The sequence below is a fragment of the Platalea leucorodia genome (genome assembly GCF_965183815.1).
Source record: "Platalea leucorodia genome assembly, chromosome: 8".
Taxonomy (NCBI): Eukaryota; Metazoa; Chordata; class Aves; order Pelecaniformes; family Threskiornithidae; genus Platalea; species Platalea leucorodia.
This window is the reverse complement of record NC_138830.1, coordinates 52,741,983-52,766,063: the sequence shown is the minus strand read 5'-3', so window position 1 is coordinate 52,766,063 and position 24,081 is coordinate 52,741,983. Positions and strand designations below refer to the sequence as shown.

Below are 24,081 nucleotides of genomic sequence, written 5' to 3'. Positions count from 1 at the left end.
CCAGGCAATTTGGTTTTCTAGCAAACCAGAGCACATTTTCTGTTGCCACTAGTTCACTGCCACATAAAAGAAGGTAAACAAAGCCCACGTGCCTGAATGCATTTACAAAATGTTTCTTAACAGTATGGTTAGTAGAGAATATAAATATATTCTAGTTATAGAATGTAATATAAATAAAATTTAAATTAAAAATTCAACCATTTTCTGCAACCTGCTTTTCAGAATTTGGGCAAAAATTGCAAGACAAGACAACTCAGTCTGTACATAAACCTAGGTCTAGCCAAAATGTTCCCACCACTGTTGATAAGGGGTATAAGAGATTTGCAATTTGCCCTTCAGTAAAATAAACCTGAATCCCTGGCTGCAGAACGGTCCCATGCATCAATGAGGTTATCGATGACTTCAGTCTAACCTGCATTTAAGTACTGGTACTTGGTAGCAAGTTTTTCACCAGTGTCAAAGATATACCAATGCTGGCTACAACTTCAGTGTCAAATTTCTCTTTTGCTATCAGCTACCTGTAAGCTGCTCCAGTATTGCCTCCGCTTTGCTGCCGCCTTAAAAGGCCCCTCAGTTCTGCTTCAGTTCTCTCCACAGCTGAGACACAGAGAAGGTTGCACTGGTTGTTTTTTTTTGTTGTTGTTGGTTTTTTTAAAGAAAAGAAACAAATCAAAGCTAGTATTGAAAGTGGAGCTCCTGTCTAAAAAGCAATATCCCAGATCGCTATAGGAATCATCTTTTAGGCCTTCCCAGGGCTCCCAATTTTATTTTCACCTTGTTTAAAAAGAAACATTCTTTGGTAAAGGAATTTTCAGATTTTTGTTAAAGATAATTCCTTTCAAGCAGGCTTTCTTTAGCCAATTTCTTATTTGAGCAAATCCTACCACTCACCAGGGTTGATATTTTTTCAGGGATTAAAGAAAAAAACAAACAAACAAACAAACAAAAAAAACAAACACAACACAAACAGTTTGACACGCATTTCACTATCTACAGCTTCACTTGCCTGCCCAAGAAGCAGTAAGTACAAGGCATACAAATATGCACAAAGTCACTCCAAAATGACCAGGGTTTTCAGAATCAATCCATAAAAACTTACTTTTTCTTTCCCTTGTCTAGAGGAAAGAGTTCATCTGGATAAACTAAACAGAGACATAGGACAAAAATCAGGAACACTAGCCTCCAGCTAGAAAAAAAGCACTCAATCTAATAAATTTCTGAAAGACTTCATGAGTTTACTGCCAGTGTTGCTTATTCTCAAAGAGAGACTTAGAGATCACATGCCACAAGAAAGCTATGTAAAAAGGAGATGCACCCATTAAAGCTGGCAATAGCTGATGCATACAGACAGATTGGTCTGCCCAGGAAAGACTGCTTTAAATCAGCAAAGGGAAAGAAAAACTGCAAGTTGAAGCATGAGCATAATTACATTAGGAAAGTTATAATTTGATTTGGATTAGCAGAGAGAAATCCTAACAGCTAAGAATTAATTGTGAACATCTACAATTATTTTCAAGAATACTTGCATGCTTTAAGATATCATTAACTTAAATGAGATTCTATGTTTAAAGGAAGATTTAACCTCACATACTCCCATTAATTCTTGCTAAGTGTCCACATTGCACTTTGAAACGTAATGGAAAAGGTGAGCTAGCCATGATTTTTTGAATGGTGCTTTCCTAAGATCCTCAAATTAAAAGTTCTGTCAGAAATGCTGTCTGTGAAAGTACAAAGCTATGTACTACAGAAATGCATTAACATCTCAGCATGTAGTAATTTGTGTTGCATCTGTTTGTCAGAGATGAACAGCAGCTTCCTCCTGACAAAGCTGGACTGATGCTGTAGCCTCTTCAGCATGACCCCAGCTCTAAACTGTAACCAGAAGTCATATGCCCCTACCCCTCATTTCCTCAGGAAGATGACCCTGTTAAATTTTGTCAACCACAAGCAATTAGCGTCAGACTATTCGCTTGCTGAGTTTGTCCAATGCTAAGCTACCTACATTTTCCTAAAAGACAGATTTTCGTCTTCCAACATGCTTATACAACTGCAGAGAAAGAGGCTCCGTTGTTATTCAGTTCGGGAGGAATAGCTTAGTTAATCTGATTTTTGTTTTGGAATTGGCAACTGTAAACAAACGGAGGAGTCTTCCATTGAAGCACCTGGGGACATTATTAATACAAGGCTGGCACTGCACTGAGCAAGAGACCCATCCTGCTAATACTGAGCAGTTGGTCATTGATTTAGACTATTAGAAGAACAGCTGGCATGCTTCAGCCAACCAAAGCCTACACGTATTTCAAAAAAGTAATATCTACAAAACATTAGGGCTCTCGGAAAGTCTCCAGAAACAAATAAAATCTTAAACCAAGTAATCTGCTACTTGTACTTTCCTAAATCCAGACCAGCCCATTAACAGAGCATTTACTGTCACTGCAAAGATCCTCCCTCCCCCCCCCCCCCTTTTTTTTTTTTTTCCTTCAAACCAGGATTGCATGGCTTTTCTCAACAAAACAGACAAGATACTTTCTGACTTTAGATCTTCATTTCCTCCACCTTGGAATTGTAATGTCAAGAGGAGGTTTCACCAACACACATGGCTTTCCTTCCATCACTCTACAGAGCTGACTACATCCCTGAGAGATTTTGACTTAGCCCTGAAGATATTTTTCAGAGGCTAAATAATTTTCACATTGTTCAGTCTACTATCCTACCTTTTCAAAAACTAGTTTAATTAAATGTATATGCATAAAAATCAAACAGTCTATTTTAAACTTCTATTTTCCCCCCTCAGATCCTGTTAATAAGCTGACATGCGCTGTTTGGAAGGCAACTATCTGACCGCCTGGCACGTAACAACAATTTTTTCCTGTTTTGTTTTGCTTTAATCATATGTGAAAGCAGTTTAACAGATGATATGATGATATTGTGTAATGTTACAACATCAATCTGCATACATCTATTCAGAGACACATCTGAGATGTTCTATGTTACTTAGCCACAAAATACATATCTGCAATACATACATGGACAACTTTCTTCCTCTGTGTAAGAGTTAGGCATCAAAATTCAATTAAAAATCAATGCCTTAGGTATTTAAGTGCAAAAGGATCTTCCCTTTGAAGATCCTCCTCACTTCGCCTCCACGAACACTTTGTGAAGTTCCTAGTCTCTCACTTTAAAAATTACTTCCACAATTTTGCAACCATTTTGCATACCACCAGATATTTCCTGAAATTTTTGTAACAGGAGTTTGGCTTCCTGCAGCAATTTAAATGGGGATAGTGTGATTAAAAGATATCCCTAATGTCTGGCTTCAAATCCTGACTAATATTTCTGTTCACATGGCATAACAGAGTCCCATAAGCCTGGTCTTAATCACGTATCCATGTGTCAGAACTGAAGCTCTGGTATTCAAGTTCTATACATTGGAATGTGCACATTAAGATATATTTTAGAGTATAAAAAGCATTCTGTTACCTGGGTAGAAAAGTTGATAGACACATTTCTGTAGAACCTGCTACCACATGCCCAACACAGGAATCAAGTCATTTTTCAACATTTTCTAAAGAACATTTCTTAACATAGTGATTTATGTGAAATGAAAGTAATTTTAAGATGTTTGTAGAATTCAAAATGCATTAAAGATTTCTTTATTTTGAAAGGCCACGACTACGTTTCAACATGGATGCGCTACAGATATGTACACCTGAACAGATGAAAAATCCATAGTTATCTAGCTATTACCTAAAAGCCTAAACAGTTTTTCCTGCGAGCAATTACTAAGCCAAAAAATCTTACCTCACTTGAACACGTTCTTTTGCAAGCTACACCTACCACTTGTAGTTCCTATTACCCAAAACCCACAGTGTTCAGGCATGAAGAGTTAACACTGGCGTATAAACCTCACATTAAAACTCTGTAGAGGGCTTGGCATATTACAGTATATTGAATTAGGCTGCCACATTGGCTCTACACAAGCTGCAGAAAAAATGAAGCAGGAGGAGATGAATCAAGTGTGTGTACACACTGTATGGATCAGAGTAAACAAGAGAGTAACAGCAGTAATATTGATAGCATGAAAGTGTCACGGAAAGAGGCCACCGGTACAGTCAAAATGCCATGGTAATCAGTGGGAAGAGTCAACGTGATAAATCACGAGTCTCACATAGCATCATCTGAGAACCAACAGGAAATGTTTTGATGCGAGAATGATTGGAGCTGTGATCCATGTACACACACAATATTGTTATAGTAGGAATGGTCTTCTCCAATCTTTCCACAGGCATTATTCAGTTTGAACAAAGGAAATCTTGTTGGAGGCTACAGCTTTGCTAGACAACAGAAGAAGTGCCTTTAAGCATTAATGATAAGCAGACTAATATATTTCCCATCATATGAGTAAACAAAGATTTTCAATATGGTTGAATAGAAAAGTCTTTGTTAAAATCCACAGAATAAAAAAGTACCCAAATGCAGACAGACAAAGTTCTGATCTTGAAGCAGCCCAAGCTCTGAAACATGCAATCTATCACGTAAGAGACAGAAGAGGTCAGCCATTAATTAACATTCAAATTAAAGCTTTTCAAGTAAGGGTCAAAACTTCCTTTGTTTTGACATTTAAATCACTGGCAATGTATTCCCTAGTTTAGTATGCACAACACATCACCCAACGCCTTTATGTTAATTGCCTCAATTTTTCAAGTGCACTATTTGATTCATTGTCAATTAAAAATACCCCCAAAAGCCAAGACCCATGTATGTTAAGTATAAACATGATTAATGTAACACAATTACATTTCCACATTTGATGAGTCTGATTAGCAACTTCCTATCATCCTGGCATGACGGAGCATTATCACTACCAGTGACCTGTCAGCCTTGCCAAAGACAAGCTTGCTGATGGGGAAGCGTTTCATGGCCACAAATGTTTCAGAAAGGTGTAAAACCTGTAATTAAATGCTGTCAATTATCACCTTATCAAGAATGTAGCAATCTTTATGATCGTCTCTATTTGACTGCAGAAGATAGTCCTAGGTCTACACTAAAAAACGCTATAAGGAAGAAAAATCCAGTAACGTCATTGCTTGTTAAAGCAGCAATTATGTGGACAGACCCTCTAGTATTTCCAGAAAGTGATTCTATGAATCCTCTCCCACTACATCAAGAGAACACCTGGTTTAAGAAAATTGCGCTCAGGGAGAAGAACTGGGTAGACCACAAGTAGGAGAGCAATGCCTGATTTTGTTTGTCGTCACAGAAAACACAAGTTATAAGGAGATAAAGGGGTCTGATGAGAAAAAAGTCAAAATTAGGAAAAATAAATGACAAAATTAGGAAAATAAAATGGTCCAAGTCTGGAAGTTGCTGTTAAGTGAGATGCAATGGTAAATTAAAAAAAAAAAAAAAAAAAAAAGGCATTTCAGCCTGAGCACAATGAGATAAAAGCTAAGAAATAGCAAGAGAATTCCAGTAAAACTAATGGGAAGGAGGTTATGCGGTTATGCATACACAACTGGACTAATGTAATGTATGGACAGCTTATAAGCGGACTTCAATAAGAACTGGTAAATCAGAATAAGAAATAAGATAAAATTCTGTACCCTCAGTTTGGGCTTTCCATCAGTAAATGTAAAATATAATTAACATTGCCATATTTAGAAGTAATAAATACGTAAGAACCAGCCATAACCTATGTTTAATTACAAGGCAGATACTAGCAATGAAATGTACAGTAGGTCCTTGTTTAAATTGAAAAATAAAAAAAAAAGACTGTTATATTGCACTTCAGAAAAGAATTAAGGAGCTCCTTGGCTTATTAAGGACTACAAAAGCAATCACTGCTATAGGCCTGCTTTGCATATTCACTCTATTAATTTACATAGCCCTGGTAAGCCTCACATTGCAATGCAACTGCTAAATTACACTGCTCTTGGGTAATGGGTATAAAAAGATGCAAGAACATGCAAAGAGTATTCAAACAGACAATTAAAAATATCAATTCTGTTGACAGCTAAAATGAAGAAGCTGTGCAGAGGTTTAATGCTGCTGCATGAAGGACATACTATTTATGAGTGATTGAATTAACTAGAATCATGCATCGACAGTCTGCCTTTGTCAGACATTACATATTAGGCCAATTTAGTGTCTGCTTATTAAAATAATTTAATTCCGAAGATTGTTTCCAGGCATTTCTAAATCTCCTGCTCTTCCCTCCTCCTCACATTAATGATGGCATCTTAATTATTGTGCTAGTTTCACACCAGTGTAATTTGCTGGGTCACCATAGAGCAGCCCAGTCAACTTCAGCTTAACCAACTCATCCTTTAGGTGGTTGGGAGGACAGCAGGAGATCTGGCGAGACACACTACAGCCTCAAAGTTCAGAAGCGGCCAAAGTATACAATAAAGATTATTTTTATTCAACTTAACACTAACTTGTTAATATGGCTTTTCTTTACATAGGTCTTCAACTTTGCATCCTTATTAAATCTATTATACTTCCTATATTTATGAATTTCTACTTTTAACCATGTAGTAATGATGTGTTCACCAACTCTTTAAAATAAGAATTTAAAAGAAAACAAAATTGCCTGAAGAAATTAGAAGTTTGAAATCTCTCTTCTAAACTGAATCATAATCTCACATCTCTGTGAGTAGCACTACTATTTATGATCTAAATTTCCTCTGAAAATGCAACTCAGACTAAGTAACTGACCAAAATGCTTAGACTAAAAATGTTATCCTAAAGGTTTGCTTTAGCATCTGTTAAAGGCTGAAAGACTTACACTTAAGAGAGTAATTTCAATAGACTCTGGCAGCTAATTCCGACATTTCATTTTGAGAAGTTAGTGCGATTTTAAAACAAGTGTGCACAGATATTACACCTTCATCCAAACATGCATAACATTGAAAATATATCACTATGTAGTAATAATATCTGGAGGGAACAGAGATGGGAAACGCGTGCATTTAATGAGTAACATTGCTTTGCATTGCTTGGTTTCACCAAACTATCACTATGTATCACATTGTAGGGTTTAGATGCCAAGCATTACTGTCTCATGCTGCTTACCTAGAAGAATTCCTGGCTCAACAACAAGCAACCAGGCATGACAAAAAACCTATTAGCAATGTGTATCACATGTAAAAATGCTGGTGTGTTTGGAAGTTACGAAAATGGCAGCACGTAGTATCTTTAAGTCTTCAAAATCATTGACCATTGGATAAAGTGCTATCTTAGTTTGACAGTCTCCAAGTCCCAAAGCCACAAAACTGAATGAACAAGTTGTAACACTTGCTCGCTAAATATTTGAATGAACTAACACCAGGACTGACAGACAGTTAAATCTCCTTCAGTTTAATGCTCTGAATATACAGTGCCAGATTGGATTTTATAAAGGGACACCTGGTCATTGGAAATATTACTGAATATCCCAGTTGTATGACACGTGTAGTAACAATTTGCTGTCACTGATAATCACAAGCTTCACCCAGCCTCCTCTGAATTTCATGTAAAGACTTGGACTTGCACCGGCTTTGAATGAAGCTTCTAAATCTGAGTTACAGAGATGAATTAATAGTGAAATGTTGATTATAGGAAAGACTATAAAAAATTCAGAGTAAATTTACTTTTAAAAAGTGGATGATTCTAAGTTCTCACAATATTACAATATTCATATTGTCCTAAATGATTATATATAGTACTTTGCCATCTCTAATACATGGAACAGAGTTAAGTCTGTAGAGATATAGGATTAATGCAGGGGAACCCAGACAGAATCATGGCAATATTCAAAATCCTATATATAAAAAAACCCACTTTCTGATAGATGGCAGGAGTGATACGAATACATAAGCAATTCTGAATTTTGCACAATAGTAATATATGAAAATAACATACGGTTCAGGACTGGCTGGTCCTCTGTGAATTCAAATGGCTGTTCAATATAAAAAACCTTTTGCTGGAATCCAGGGACACATTTTAAATCTTCTGCACATGCAAGCAGCAGAACCTGAGGGGGGAAAAAAAAAAAAAAAAATGGACTTTTAACATCCACTCATTCATCCATCATGTTTGCTTCTGGGAATGATACTGGGTTTAGGCTCAGTGCTCATAAAACAAAACATTGGGCTCCATGCTCATAAAACAAAATATCCATCACATCACACTTCCCCTTCAAATCTTGCTAAACAATTTTCTATGTAAGGTTTTTGCTTTTATATATGTGGGCTGGCATGGAAGTTACAAAATAGTAGCTTTCAAGGTTAAGTTCAGTTCAGATTATCAATAAAGGATATTATTGGTCTTCGTGAAAACATAGGATGTAGTGTTGCTTCTAAAATTACAGGTGAAAACAGCTAGGCTTCAATATATGCTTAAAGTAAGCACTTTTAAGTTGATTTAAATAATTGATAAATTAGGGTCTGCAAACCTAGTTTCAGAAAGTTGATCACCAAGTTTCAGAAGGAATTCTTTATTCAAGGGTTAAGTTTCACATCACAGAAGTTTCCTTTATAAAAGAACTTCTTTGCTAACAAATCTAAAATGTTGCCTTTTTTTTTTTTTTTTTCTCTCTTTCCTCTCCTCTCTGAGACATAGTTTGTCCATTTTCCCTGTGACCATAAGCTTGTTTACACCAAGGGAAGACTGAAAATGAAATGTGTGCATCATAGCAGAGGTGGATCTAAAGGTTAAAGTTGAATACAGTTTGTGTTAATGTTAGTACGTGGTCAAAGTTCCATGTCACCGCAGGAACGCCTTAGCAAAGGAGGAAGCTTAAAAGCAAAATAAAATTGGTTGGAAATAGGTACGATGCTAATCTCGGTCTCTGAAGGTTTGTGTTCTATCCCTGAATAGAGACAACAACCTGAAAGGCTATTTTTCTTGGCAGCTTTTAAATGAGAGCATGGGTGTAAGAATGTCCAAGAAAGAAGCAGCAAGAAAAATAAGCTACTAAAAAGTTTAAAAGGTTAAAGAGAGAGGCAAAAGGAGGCAAGTTCAAGAGTAGGAAGAGCCAAATCTGTATTTTTCAACATACGCATGTGTAACCGCATTTTCAAAAGTACTTTCTGCTTCAGAACCTCCAAAGGTGTTTTTCAAAACCTGACTTTCAGCTGGTGTAGAGTACTCCGATCTCAAAGTTACTATAGCCAATCTGCTGCTTGTTGGACAGCTGAAGAAAAATCAAGGAGAGAGGGCGCATGTAGTGACCAAGAGGAAAATGCTCAAGCAAACACAGTAGTTCTGAATGATATTCACTCTAAAATTCAAGTGGCCCTACACAAATAGGTCTATTTACTCAAGGCATCCTGGAACACGATTCCAATTTTGCAAATAAAGCTCTTCAGCTCTACAGTGAGGACAATTTCTCCCCTATACCACACAGGTGAATGCTGAAGCCTCCTTTCTCCTTCACCAGTTCAGGTGACAAACTGCACTCTCACTCTTCCCAATGCAATAGCAGCATCTCACACATTTCTCAGTTCTACCTCCACCACATTATCATCTAGGTGTCCTGATCCTGATCCTAGAGAGATGTCCTGCAAAATTTTAACATCTGCATGTTTCCCTGTTAACCACCACTCATAGTCCATCTCCTAAATCAGAGCAATACGTTATCTGCTTTTTCCCTTCACTTCATGCTCACTGTAAGTTTTCTGTGATCCCGTTTATAAAAACCAAAGGCAGCAATACCCCACCTGGTCTGCACTAGTTCTTCTTACTGAAACCAACTGCTGGATCATTTGTTTCATGTCACTGACATTTGCTATAAAAGCTTGGCTAGAAGTGCTAGCAGACTGTGAGAAACAGCCAGAATATTTCATGACAATTAAGCTGGTGGTAGTCAAATGCAGCAGATGGATGCCTTTGCCTTCCATCCTGGCCCGCTCTAGGTTTGTCCCTTTGAAGGATTAACCAAGAAAGAAGAGAAAGACTTGAAGTAATACACCAAGCAAGGTGCAATACACTTGACTACTATTCACTTCTATATATCCACATAACTGCTGCCTTTCTTACAAAGGCTTAAAAACACAGTGCCTAATCCCTTATTCAATTATTGACATTGATATATTGATTCTATTGGAGATTCTGGACTCTATAGGGGTTGAGAATTGGACATGTCCCCTTCGGTCTTCCAGTATGAGACATCTGCAAACATGAACTGACACATTCAGAGCCTGCCCTCAAAATTGTGCATAAAACTTGATTACTGATTCTAAAAAAACAAAAACAAAAAAAGCCCCATATGCATTCAAATGGTCACAAGCACAGAAAAACACACATGCATTTTCTGCACACATTTTCTGTGTGCACAGGTGCATTTTTAAAGTACCTATCTTTCTGACTCATGGTGTTACTGAATGAATATGCATAGAAGTGCAATCACAGCAGAAGGAAAATTCTTCCGATCTCAAGACGCAAGCAACAACTGAAGCGAAGCTATATAACAAATCCACACCAGAAAAATAGCCCAAGCAATATATGCTGAAATACAACTAGAAACAGCTCTTCTCCTAAAGGATTAACACAGCAAGTAAGAGGCAAATCATGTTCTGATCTCCCAGCTACTGGCATCTTAAATTTGAAACTCTTGTCTTACAGAGCTATAAATAAAAAGCCTGCTTTGGACATCATCTATGTCAGTACTTAGAGAAGGGAATATGCCTACTTTATCAGATTTGTGACAGTGTAAGTGGACTTTGAAATCTGGGCAATCTAAATAGGTCATGAGTTAACTTCTGTAAGCCTGGTACAGAAGCCTCACATAATACAGATGGAGCAAATAGAAAATGACCTTTACTCCCTTTGAAATAATTACAAGACTCAGGCTTGGCCTTGCTGTGAAATGGAACATTTTATTCTACTTGTGCAACTCCAGGCACTTTCTTCTTCTCAACATGTCAGACAAGATGTTAAATTTGTCACCACACAGAGAGTTTTTAATTAATTATCTTTTAAAAGCACAATTATTCTTTTAATTTCTTTTCCTCATGAAGAAACTTCTTCTGTTGAACTAAATGTCTATCTCATTAAAATAATTTCTGTTGAGGTTCTTCACTTTGGGGAAAAAAGTCTTTAAAAATACCTTGAAAAAATAAGCCAAGGAGATACATGTTGAAGGCAAAGAGAATATTGTTCAAAGTAGAACACACTCTGAATTTAAGCACCATGCAGATTTCATATTTTTGGATATAATAAAATGGTTTATGGGCTGATATCTGTCTAAAAGAAAGACTTCAGCTAAATACACTGAAAATAATGTTTAAATGTCATATATGCAGAATTCAGAATATATAAATATTATTCACACATCTAGTCAAGTACTGGGCAATTAGGACAAAAGGATCCTTCATGCACTACTAAGAAAAAAGCCACAGTCTTCAAAGAATATGGCAATTATGCAGCAAACATCATTTGCTCATGAAAATCTGAAGGGGTAGAAGTCTGAAAAGTAAAACCAGGGAGTTGTGACTACTCAGACCTAGAGATCCTATATTCACTGACAAGCAGAATCAAAGTTTTTCATAACCTACTGCTTTTCAGAAATGTACAGAGTGAAGACTCATTTTTAATATCCTGACAATTTGTCTTTCTGAATTTATTAGCAGTCACTATAAGGAAGTGTCACTAGTTCAGATAACTCCTGTGCAAGTTTGGTCACTGGGCTAGAACTATATTTCTGATGAGGTATCAAGCCTATGAAATTCCTTTTTTTTTGGTTAATAAAACAACACACACATGCTGGTGACCTTGACTGACCTCAGCATTTGCGCTGAAAGCTACTCACATAGAACACAGATTGGAAAGCAGAAGAGGACAGCAATTTCATACCACACTGCAGAGGAAATTAATAAAACCTCTGATGTTAAAGTACCTCTGGGTATTACCACACCTCAAAACCCAGGCTTCCTCTACATCCTCCGCTGGTGACTGAAAGTTAGTCTCTGAAATGACCTTCTACAAAATTTCAAAATCTCTATGTCCTTTTTGACTGACTCAGTTTCAGCACATGAAGCAACTCCATTCAGGTTTGATTGGCCACATCGTCACTCTGGAAATTAATTTTCTCACCTTTTACTATAAACGCTCTCCTATCTTCATTAGCCCTACCTGTATGAGATCAACTTTCTATCACAAAAATGCAGACTTCAGAATATTAATTGCATTTTGCACACATTCTTGTAGAGTGAAATTCATCCTTGTGCAAGGTTTTATTGAAATAGAGACAAATGCAGACACCTGTGAAAATCATCTGCCCAGACATGAACTTTACACACAATAAATACAAACAAATCTCATTTCATAGGGTGGTGTTCTGTAGGACCACATTCTACCTTTGACTCCAGGAGAGCAATTTGAAATGCAAACCAACATAAAACCCCACAAAAAAAGAGCTAAAACAGAAATGACGTTCACTTTTAATAATAGTAATAATCTCAAAAGTTCAAAAATTCTGAGTCACTTCCTGAGAAATTAGGTTTTTGGTTGGGTTTGTTTGTTGTTTGGAGTTTTTGGTGATTTGGGGGGGGGGGGGGGGGGGGCGATATGGTTTCAGGGTTTCTCTTTTATTCATTTGACTCATTTACTTGGAAGTGAGTATTGAAAATTTATGCTTCCAAGCTTTTCTCTGGAAACATGAGAACTAGAAATTTGCTTTTTGCATATGAAAACTTCAGATTTTCATATAAAATACGGTGATCCTACAAGCTGATAACTGAGAGGAAAAAAGTAATCAGAATAATGAGAACTGCCAACACTGAATTAAATTGCACAGGAAAAAATATTTTTATCATGCAGATCAAGATCTTTGAATCTTAAAACCCTTTCTATCTTCAGGTGCTGCAACACTAGACCCACAAAAATGGATAGAGAAGAAGCCAACAGAAAAGAAAAACAAGTAATAAGCAGCACACAGTCACAACGATTTGCAGAGAGATGATGAAATCTTGCCTTCACTGATGTCAGTAAGAACTATTCATTGATTTTAGGTTTTTACTCAAGATTTAAATGAGGGAGTTATTTAAATGAAATTAACAGAGGGATACTTAAACGGAACAAAGAGAGCACTGCTTTAAGTAAGGTTCTGATTCTGCATTATGCAGACTCCAATTAGAGTGTCAGCAGGTCCTAAGGCAATTGTTTCATCAAATCACACACAGGCTGGACATGAAGATCTCCTTGTCTTCTGTATTTTTTAACATAAGTTGGAACAGGAAAAAAAAAACAAAACTCAAAAGCCTGAATAACTTATCCTCTGATTGGCATAATTAACAAAGGTATTTTAACATTACATAAAGGTATGTTGAATTATTTATACCTGAAAGTGACTAAATTAAATAAAACACACAGTTCTTTTGCATTAATTTGACTTCTAGAGCACTACGATTTTGGGAATTTTTTATTCAATATTTTCATTTTAGAGGGAAAGTTTTCACTGTTTTAGGCTTTAACCTCTCTTCTTTTTATCAGGAAAGAGGTTCAGAAAAAGAGTATTCACAGTCTCTACAGCTCTACCTCTAAATCTGATAGCAAATTCCAGTCATTTTTGTAAGAAATGCTATTAAGATTTGGCACTAAGATTCTTCAAGGATGATAAATATTCTTTTAAAGGGCCTACCTATCCATTTACTGAATAGCTCTGTCCTAAAAGTGAAAGTCACACTCGGAGTACTGAAGAGTGGGCTATGAAAATGCAAATTAGAATGACTTTATTGGCTCAAATGAATTCAGTTCTCCTGTCACTAAGCGGTGTGACTGCGGTAGGCATCCATTAACTGGAAAAAAAATATTACAAACTCTTTTGTGAGACTATCTAGCACAGGAACTTTCTTTTTATGAGCACTTTCCTTGTGAATGTATGTTTATTATAAGAATTTTATCACATATTCAGTAAAAGCGTGCATCTTCCATGACAGTGGAAATCTTGTTAAGTTATGCAAGAAGCAATTTGCCAGCGCTAGTGTCTGAACAGCCAGCTACTTTCCCCTCTGAAATTCAAGATCCCTGGAAGAGGCACTATCTGTTTGTTAAGGTATGACCCCAGGGTTTGTTCAGAGCCCAAAGTGACTCTGGAGTCCACACCGCTTCGGGTGAAGAAGGATAATACGAAAAGTGTACTAGAAAATATGGGAGCACTTCCATGGCACCCCCGTTTGAAGCCAGAGTTGTGATGATTCTTCTCTCCCCAGGCGCTGACCTGCCTGGAAACCAATCACTTTTTCTGCTCTTCTTCCATTCACATCGGCTCCCTGAATCAAGTCACTGCAAAAGCCAATGCCCTCAGAATAGTGTAGCTGGAAAAACACGGTCAGGTGCGAGACCATCACAGTCGGCGCTTAATCTGGTTAAGCCGCCATGAAACTGCACCCTAAAATTAAGTTTTTTAATGAACTCTTACTAACACATCTTCCAAACATCAGAACTTCAGCTAGCTTAGAGTCCCCTGGCCTTGGGAACCCAGAAAAAGCTTATATAGGCCTGGAAGGAACCACCTCTGGTGTCACAACAGGCACAACATACAGTCTCCTGGCCAGATCACTTGATCCTCGTCATAAATAATTCTTCCTGCATTCCACAATTCTGGACCCTTATTCTGATGGTCATTTCGTAGCTTCCAGAATAAATTCGTTCACATTCAATTTACAGCCATTTATTCTCGTACAAGCCTTGTCTCGTAACTTAATTAACCTTTCTCCTTTCTAAGTCTTCAATTTATTAGGCTAGACAAACGAAGCTCTTTCAATCTCCTCCTATAAGGATACCTTCCTTTGATCATCTCCGTAACCTTTCATTGTGCCTGCTTAAGTTTGCACATGTGCAAAATACACAAAGAATTCCAGATAAGCATTCTCCAGGGTCTGGTAAGTGATATTAATATTTCCTTAAGCCTGAAATATGTTGCCTAATGCTTCCTAAAATTCCACTTTTCCTTTTTAAAGTCTCGTCATACTGATGGATCACAATCACTCAAAAATTAACTAGCACACAAAGCTGAAAAATTTGACATCGACAGATACTGCCTCCGTTTAGCTACAACAACGTTAAGCAGCTTTTGCAAACAGAATCAAGATTAATCTTTATGAAATACAAACACAGATGCAAACCCTCGTGCATTGCTAAATGTATGCCCTTTCTGACCTGATGGGAACCAACTCTGCTCACAAGTGGCAGACATCTTACAGCGCAGAGCCCAAGCTTAACCTTCCCTCTCAACAGAGCTTATTAGCTGAGACTCTGGATTTGCTGCTAGGTGATGGCTTCCAGGTTCAAGATGGCTTGTACCCATATGGCTCAGAGTGCAGGATCAGCTTACTGTCTCATCTACGTAGTAGTATCTGAACATCGTTCAGATTTTTGCAATCCAGGCAACAACTATCATCCTGGTTCATTAAGTATTTTAATGATTAATAACAGAGGCCAAAATGTGTTACTTGTGCTCAAATAAGTAATATTTTAAATTACTCAACTATTTAACAAGTAAATACCTACCCATCATGATTAATAACACCATTTAGCAAATAAGACTCCTCAGACAAAAGAATGGGTTGAGCTCCAAGGTTATTTTTTGTTTGTTTGTTTATTTTTAGGCATTATGAAAAAAGTAATTATATTTTGCTGAAACTCATACACCACTGGAATGAGATTACAACTGGTTGGCCTATTTAGAGAAGCTGCATAATAAATTCATTTTACAGGGCACAGAATAATGCAAATGAGCCATTCAATAGCACTCCTGTACCAGTGAAAGAGGCATAAAGAAGAAACATTGGAAGTCAGGGTTCTGATCTGGTTATGCTGTAAGGTATGGAATTACCGAAACCTAAACTGCATTACAACAACAACCTGTTCAAAGATCTGCTTATACCAACCATTTTAGTTATTTATCACCTAATGAAATAAACAGGTTGATCCTATTTTCCAGCAGTAATGACTTCATGAAACACTTAGATGAATGAAAATATGGATTTCTGGTTTTAAAAAAAAGGAAATAAATTAAGAATTGTTTAAACATATTTATAAGCCTTCACATGCAGTTGCATGGGGCAAAGTCATTATTCCACACAGGAAAACACTGATGTGGCAAAAGCCATTACAGAAAAAAATTAAAATCGTATTTCTTAGAGCAGATAGTGGGTTTTGGATAGGATGGCTGGAAACTATAAGGAATATGACACATGTTTAATTTCCCAAAAGTGTGATCATTATCAAAAAAAAGTGTAACCTTCCACCTATCGTTTTCTTTATATTCCACAAAGTTATAGCGTACAGCAATTATTACTGCACCACAAAACTGAACTTAGTGTAACACTGAACATCTGTCTTTTGCACTAGTAAGCTAAAACTGAAAATGAGCTTGCTGAAAACAATCTTTCAAAGAATAATATGTTTGAGTATTAAACACGTACACAGCGCTATCACCTTGAAACATTACAAACACAGGAACCAACCCCCAGAACTCATAGAAGTATAGGGACAAGTGAAAGTATCTGTGTTTTTCAACTTCAGGAAAACATTTGTTGAACGTTTTCTAACCTTATTCTAAACAGTCACGGATGCAAGATTTTTAAAAAATAAATACTTTCAAGTAAATCCCTTGAATCCAGCAAGGGTATTGGGGGGAAAAAAAACAAAAAACAAAAAACAAAGAACAAACAAGCCTAACATCCAAAGACTCATAATAAAAATTGAGAAATTGCTACAAGGCAAGAAGCCCAACGCAAACTTGTCCACTGATTTTGACATGTTTTTATTTGACTTCAACAAGAAGAGGACAATATACTCTGTATAACAAGCTGTAGACAATTTTTTTGCCCAAAGTTATCTGCACATCACATGGGGTTTTTTGTTTGGTTGTTTTTTTTGTTGTTTTTTTTGTTTTTTTTACTACAAATCATACTAAGCAACACTAGTATGATGGTATTAAAATACATAGTTCTGAAGACTAGTTTCCTATTGATTTCTGTTTAAAAAAAAACCAAGCTCATAGGTGGATTCTCTTTTAGTAAGGACAGGGCCTATTAATCACCTCAATCTTTCTTTCAGTGGGTATGTTAACACATTCTCTATCTTCTCATCAGCTTCCTATTTTTATGAAACTCCTATTAACTTGACACCTACAGCTCAGCCTACCAACTATAACTGGAACTGCCCAGTGGTTTCAAGTGTTATAAGAGGGAATCATTAAAAACATGGTTAAGCAATAGGAGAATAAGACTTATACAATCTCAGAAAACCAAACCAAAAACCATGTAAGCGATACATGGTGGCATACAGTACTACTGCTTGTCTTATTTGCTAGTTCCAGGAAATAAAGAGGTGTATGCCAGTTTTTATTCCAGTTGGCAAAGTTTAGGGACATAAATAATTTCAGGATGTACAATAAGTCTAAGAAATCTCTTTTTAGCTAAGAGGACAAAATATTGTTACATCATGCACATAATATATACCTATAGGAGAGGGAACTGAGCTTAGAAATCAGCAAAATATGAAACAAAATACAAACCAGAAACTGCTCACCTATATGCTACGTTTTGCCCACAGGATAGAGGAAAGCCTTAAAACATAGTGTAGTGAATAAACAGTTCACAGAAAGAAAAGAAAAGAAAAAAAAAAAAAAAGAAACCAAAAAGAAATAAAAGAGGTAATTTAAGCCTTTATTAGATGTACAGACTGAGGTCACTGGAATTGCAGTCAGTTATCCTGGACAGTACACCACACTTAGACATACTACCTATTTTACCTTTATCTCACAACCCATAAAACAGAAATTCCAGGAAGGAAAATGGAAGTAGCTTAGCTGCTACCTGCCTGGTCAACCTTCTGAAGGGACACACTTCTATAGATCATAGAAGATCAACCTGTTAAGCTGAGCTACATAATTACACTGCAGTAAATTCACTGAAGTCCTTTTGTGCTCCTCCCTGCCCCCCCCATGTATGCTTGTCAAAATAAAGCACCACTATCCCCAGTTAACCTTGATGGCTGATCAACTACTGCAAGAGGTTATCATCAGAGTTTAAATAGAAAAACAATAACTGATCAACTTTGAAGTAACTACAACAGGGGAAGAAAGATACTTGAATGAAATGGAGAAAAATATATGTAATATACATGTATTCCTGTATTGCACATATATATTTAAATATATGTATATCTTTAAATTGTTTTAACAGGGACTGTTTGATAGATGCAGAGAGTTTATAGTATAATTTAACATTATTTCAGCCTAGAATTCAATTCCAAAACTGATTATTAAAGTTATTTACACACTTTTGTATTTTCTTTTTCAATGCTTATTTTCAAGTGATTTTACTTTCTTTTACTAAAGAGCATTAACTGTACCTTATTATTAGTAGGCTAGTTGCCATACATATTTTTAATTCATTTAACTGATATGACCCAAGTTGTTGTATTGCTGCTCATTTTACCAGTCAAGGGCTTGTGCATTTATGTACAATAGGCAATAATTTTTGAGCTCCTAGAGTCATCCAGAAATAGAAAAGGATAAAAAAAAAAAAAAAAAGAGACCTAGGTCTTTTTGGCAGTGCTAGCTGCTACTTGAGGAGTGTTTTTAATGAATTGCAAGAACGCAGTCAAAAATTTAAAAGAACTTGTACTAACTCTTCTGAGTTTAGAGAAAGCATGCCCCAGGGGAAAGACAGCAAGTAGTTGAACATTTTTGAGCACATCACAATAAAGCAAAATCTCTAAAGCTTACAGGCTCCCTTGTGTTAACAGTGACATTAAATCAAGAATGACCTTTCCAAAGAAATAAAACCCATTAATGCTAGGAACACGATACCTATTAAAGATCAACACTTAGTAGCCAAGGAAGGGTGGTAGGGTGGTGGTGGTGGGGAAATCAGTCTGGTAAATTAATTAGAACATAAATAATATGAAACCAAGACCTTGGTCTATAACCCTCTCTCTTATAATTGCTTGCCATTTAAAAGCTGAATGAAATCTTTCATGGAAGAGATACAGCCATTGACCCCACATGTATTAGGAAGTCAAAGAAAATCCTGACACATTGAGAATGAGATCTCATGAGTACTGGAGAATGCCTCAGTATTGAATACCTATTTCTTATTTCTTTGCAGTAGAACTTTCTTTCAACCATCAAGGAATGATGCTGCTGGGAAATACTGCAAGTTAGTTGTTAAATATTTCAGGGGTTTTTTTGGTTGATTATAGAAACAATCATCACTGAAAATTATCTGTACCCACGAGAACATAATGGTTTTGGTTTTGTTTTTTTCTTTCTTACACAAAGGGACAGCCGTCAGTCCTAAGGCATAAGGACATACATATGGTTGTATCCCACAAACTCCATCATGAAACCTCTACAGTAAACTAATATTTGCTTTTGAAATCCATAGTTTAAATCAACATAGGTTTCTGCAGTGGTTAGGAAACTTAATTTGTTATTGTAGCCTCCCCCCTGCCCCCACTTAACATCGTAGACAGAACTTTCAGTACATTTATTAGTTCTATAATTATCTGTATTTGCCAAGCCCATCATCTGTTCCACATGAGATTCAACAGGGAACAAACACAAGCAATAAACATAGAACACATGAAAGGTTGTGAAAAATGTGAATCTCTGCCTTGGATCTTGCTTTTACAACGTATATCTACATTTAAACATGAATATTATCACTAAAGTAGTTGAGAGAGGTCAGAGTCACATCTTTGTTTAAAATTCCTGGACAGAAACTATGTAAGGACATGCTTTTGTATCTGTCTAGACTGACCAGGTAAAAAGGTCTAACATAATTCAGATTTGGGGGATCTGAAGAGGTCTATTTTTTATCAGAGAGACAGGCTAAAGAAGAATTCTAGTGTTTAAGCTACTTTCTTTATAGGGTTATATTCTATTTTTTTTGTCTGAGCTACATATAAAAGTACTGAGAATTCCTACACCAGGATATATGCATTTGATCATGGGATGTCCTACCATTACTATTTGTAACAGGGGTTAATTTAATTTTTTTCAAGCTTATACAATCAGATTTTTTGGTTCATTTTGACAACGTAAAGCTGTTTGAGTTGTACATAAAAATAAGAAATCTTAAAGAAAAAAAAATCAAGTATCCAATAATTTAAAGGCCTTTTTCCTTGTACATAGCAATTTAAATTTACTGGAGCACCTCTTTTTTTTTTTTTTTTTTTTTTTTTTTTTTTTTTTTAAGTGCTTGAGCCTGGAAGTGATTGGGGTTCTGTGCTTGCACAGTATAAAGCAATTTAAAAATATTCAACTGCTTCAATTTTTTATAGGTACTTTTATTTGAAAGCAATTGGGTTTCCAATCATGCTCAGCATTGAACAATTTTAAATTATTTAAATACCTATTTTAATCAATGCTTCACGTTTGGGACTGAATTCTGGGAGGCTATAGTACATTATCAGGCAGTTTAAATTATACAAGACTTTTATACTTTACACAATCTTTCATCTCCTAAATAAGAATCAGTTTGCAAGGGTGAAAGCATAAAGCATTACACTTCAAAATAAATCAGTGTTATGCAAAATCAGAAACCTAATTTTTCTTTTTTAAATATTGTAAGAGACTCTTTTCCCATAATCAAATTCCCATGTCTTACGACATACTATGAAGCATGAGCATTTCAGAAGCTACATACTTCTACTTTGCTAAACTGAAATAAATAATTTCAAAGGAGGAGAACAAAGTCTAAAAGAAGTTTTCCAAGTCCATGAAAAATGAGGATTTATTCCCACAGCATTCGACTTATCAAACTTCACATCAAGCAAGCATTCAAGTCCTCTGTAGCATACATACAGTGTGCTCAACAGCTTCTGGTTCAAGTTTATTGTAAATACTAAGCATATCAAGTAGGAAATTCAGGTTGGACTTCAGGGACATCATTCTTGATTTAGCAGGATTGACACACAGAAACCTGTTGTTTTGGGGTTTTTTGGTTTGGTTTTTTTTGTTGTTGTTTTAAGTTTGATTAATGGGGTTATCCTTCTCAATAATCAAGAACATGCTCTGCTCTTAAGAATTTCCCTATGAAAGGAGAGGAAATTAAGGTGTGACATTTGAAAATAGCACTGGAGATGTACAAACGGAGAACTGAGAAATCCAGCTACACAGGTCACGTTATTAGTGAATCCTCCACTTCATTCTTACCTGCTATCCTTCATGAACACTCTGCCAACGTGCTTACGTTTACTACCAAACAAAAATCTAATGCAAGTATTTTTGTACTTTCCACTGAGATATTCAACAAATATGAACGCGATCTAACCTCCGTTTTAAAATGTGACATCCTGGAAAGAAAAAATTAGTAACTAATTTCAGAAGGCTTGTCTTCGTATTTCACCTTTTGCTTTTTAACACAAGTGACGTAGAAGAAACAGGATAATTTCTCACCAAGAAAAACAACCCAGTATTCCTCTGCACATTCATTTGAAAAGATAGTAGCTAGTCCTTAAAAATATTGGCATGCCTTACTAATCATAGGCTTTTAATTCTGCCTCTCCAATTTCAATTAGTAAGTGAACACTGACATCCTCAATTGCTCTACACAGAGCTCCCCTATATCCAGTTAATCATGTTCACTGCAGCTATTCCCTAGGCTGAGGTTTCAGAGTTCCTAGCTTCTGTAAATCCCCTGTATTACATGTTTTGATTCAGAAACAAAAATACTAACATATCTTATCATTCAAAAACACGTGCCCTGGGTTCAGGAAGGACTGTGTTTTCCTCTCTCCCAATAGTCAGCTGCTGTGCTCCATGTACAGAATTAAGTTGCAAAGCATCGCTAAACTCATCTGAAATATTTTGCTTAACTTAAACCTCATATTATAGTAATTAAAGAAGCTGTGAGAAACCATAATTAGACTAAGTGTCCAACCAAATATTAATCAGTAAAGTAATGTTCTATTATTAAGAAGCAGCTATTCACAGTAGGAGTTTCTCTTGTGAGAAACAAGATTAGGAACTGAGCCAAAAGCAAACCAGAAGGCAGAGAAAATTGGGTCATTTGGTGCCTCATTTTAACTTATGAATGCTTTCACCTGTATTTTACTTAGTCTGTATTTCCATTTTAGTGGAGAAGGTGTAAGCAGGCTCCAGGCTGTGATCCTGTATCTGTTGGTTAGTCCTAACGTTCCCAATCACTGTGATAAGGATTTCCCTTCCTCAATTCTAATCCAAGCCGAGACAAACTCAGACTGCACACCACGGGCAAACCACTTAACCTCCCTACGTTGCCCCATCTGTAAATGAAAACAATACAATTAACACACATAGCAGGGAGGCTCTGTGATTTACTTAAGTGTTTTTAAGAGATTTGAAATCTTGACTAAGAAGTACAGTATAAAGGCTGACAAATATTTTATGTCTTATTTTCTTGTTGCACCCTCTCCCTGTGTGTCACTTAAAAACTAATGATAGCAGTCTCATAGCAAGTCTCCTTTGCTAACATCAGTTTTGGAGCTTTCCTCCTTTCAAGTCTATTTCTCTGCGTGGGAAAAGAGAGACTTAATAGACTAGAATCTAACAGGAAGAAGTGTCAGGGGTTTAATGTAAGATACTGCTATGTTTTAGTAAAAAATTTTTTCTAAGTTACCCTATTAAATACAGATACACAACAATACAGTGCAAGACCACAAATTTATTTGGTGGAGGAATCTCTATTGCAATGACTTATAAGAAAACAAGTATAAATCAAATATCTGCTCTTTCCACTTCTGAGTTATTTTACATAAATTCTGATGAAGCAATAAACTCTATTAGTAGTACAGTTTTCCACTGCTGTCCAGAAGAATTATTTTTTTAAATGACATGTTAAATCACAGATTGCTACCTGAGCTGTTGATGAATTCTCAATTTTAAAGTCTATTTGCTATATCTATAATACACCAGTAACTTCCTTATATATTGCTCTTACATGTATTCACCCCTAAAGGAGAGGTGCTTTCTTCAGAGGACAGAAAGAAGAAATATCTACAAAATGCAAGATTTCAAAATTTGAAACTCCAAACTGTATTTTGTTCTCTAATTAGAGATAATAGATAATAATAGATATATTCAAGGCAAACATTCAGCCTTATGATCTTCACAGCACCATTGAAAATTATAACCAAGCCCAACTTTTAGGTCTGTAATTTCCAGCACCGATAGAAGGTTCTTTATTTATTACTGAAGAAGCAACAAGCCAACCAAGCATACTGTCCACAGTTTCCAGAAGAATTGTCTTTTAAACGTGATGAAATGGAACTCCTCAATTAGAAGAGTCATTCCAGTAAGTTCACACATACTACGATGTTACCTTTTCCCTTTTGCACTCGTTAGTGCCTTGACAACAGCAAAGGCTTCATTAGTAACTAACAAAATCAATAGTAATATACAAAGTTGAAGAATAAAACTCTTGCAAGAGGTTTATGCTCAATGTGATGCTAGCTTTCAAATCCACACAGGACATAATTTAAAAATTCTAATTTAAAGGTAGTGATCTACATTGTAAGAGACAAAAGAAATTGTGAAAAACAGAGCCATAATACAAATGAGACAGTTATGTTAGCTTCTGCCAACAGTAAAATTACAATCCCTTATTGTATCCATTGGCCACAGAAACAAATGCCAAGTAACAACAGGAACAAATATTATATGGAGCAGATGGAGAACGAGAAAGTGTTTGATCAGATGTCAGGGAAACCACTCATTTCATTACTTTTATTCAAAAAAATGACTGAAATTCAGAAAAATAGGCACAGTAGATTTGGCAACAGGTATCTACTAGTAGAAAAGCTCCTGAAAAGGAAGAGGTTGCTGCTATAATTTATTCCCATGTAGTGAGACAAGAAGGTACTTTCCGGGTTGTTTTGTTTTTTAATCAACTGGTAAAGAACTAGAGGAAGAACTTGGTGAAAATCGATCAGCCCAAGGGGAAAGCTTCCCACAATGGAGAGGACTTGCAGGAGAAAGGAGAGTTTAAGGTGGTGCAGGTGAAAGGACAAAAATCTCATGCTTGCTCTGAAAGCTCACAGGAGATGTTACGCACTAGTGTTGTGTGCACAGTGGTTCTATATTCAGCACCCCCAAGTAGCTCA

General features: G+C 36.2%; 1 protein-coding gene across 2 annotated transcripts in view; it reads right to left on the bottom strand.

Annotated features, from left to right (window-relative positions):
* CDH13 (cadherin 13) overlaps positions 1-24,081 on the bottom strand; it is a gene marked incomplete at its 3' end in the record, with an annotated part of 521,180 nt that overhangs the window by 415,602 nt on the left and 81,497 nt on the right. For both annotated transcript variants that reach the window (XM_082320962.1, XM_082320961.1), the window contains exon 2: positions 7,903-8,014. In XM_082320962.1, coding sequence (XP_082177088.1) covers positions 7,903-8,014 — 112 coding nt within the window. The remainder of the gene's footprint in view (positions 1-7,902; positions 8,015-24,081) is intronic.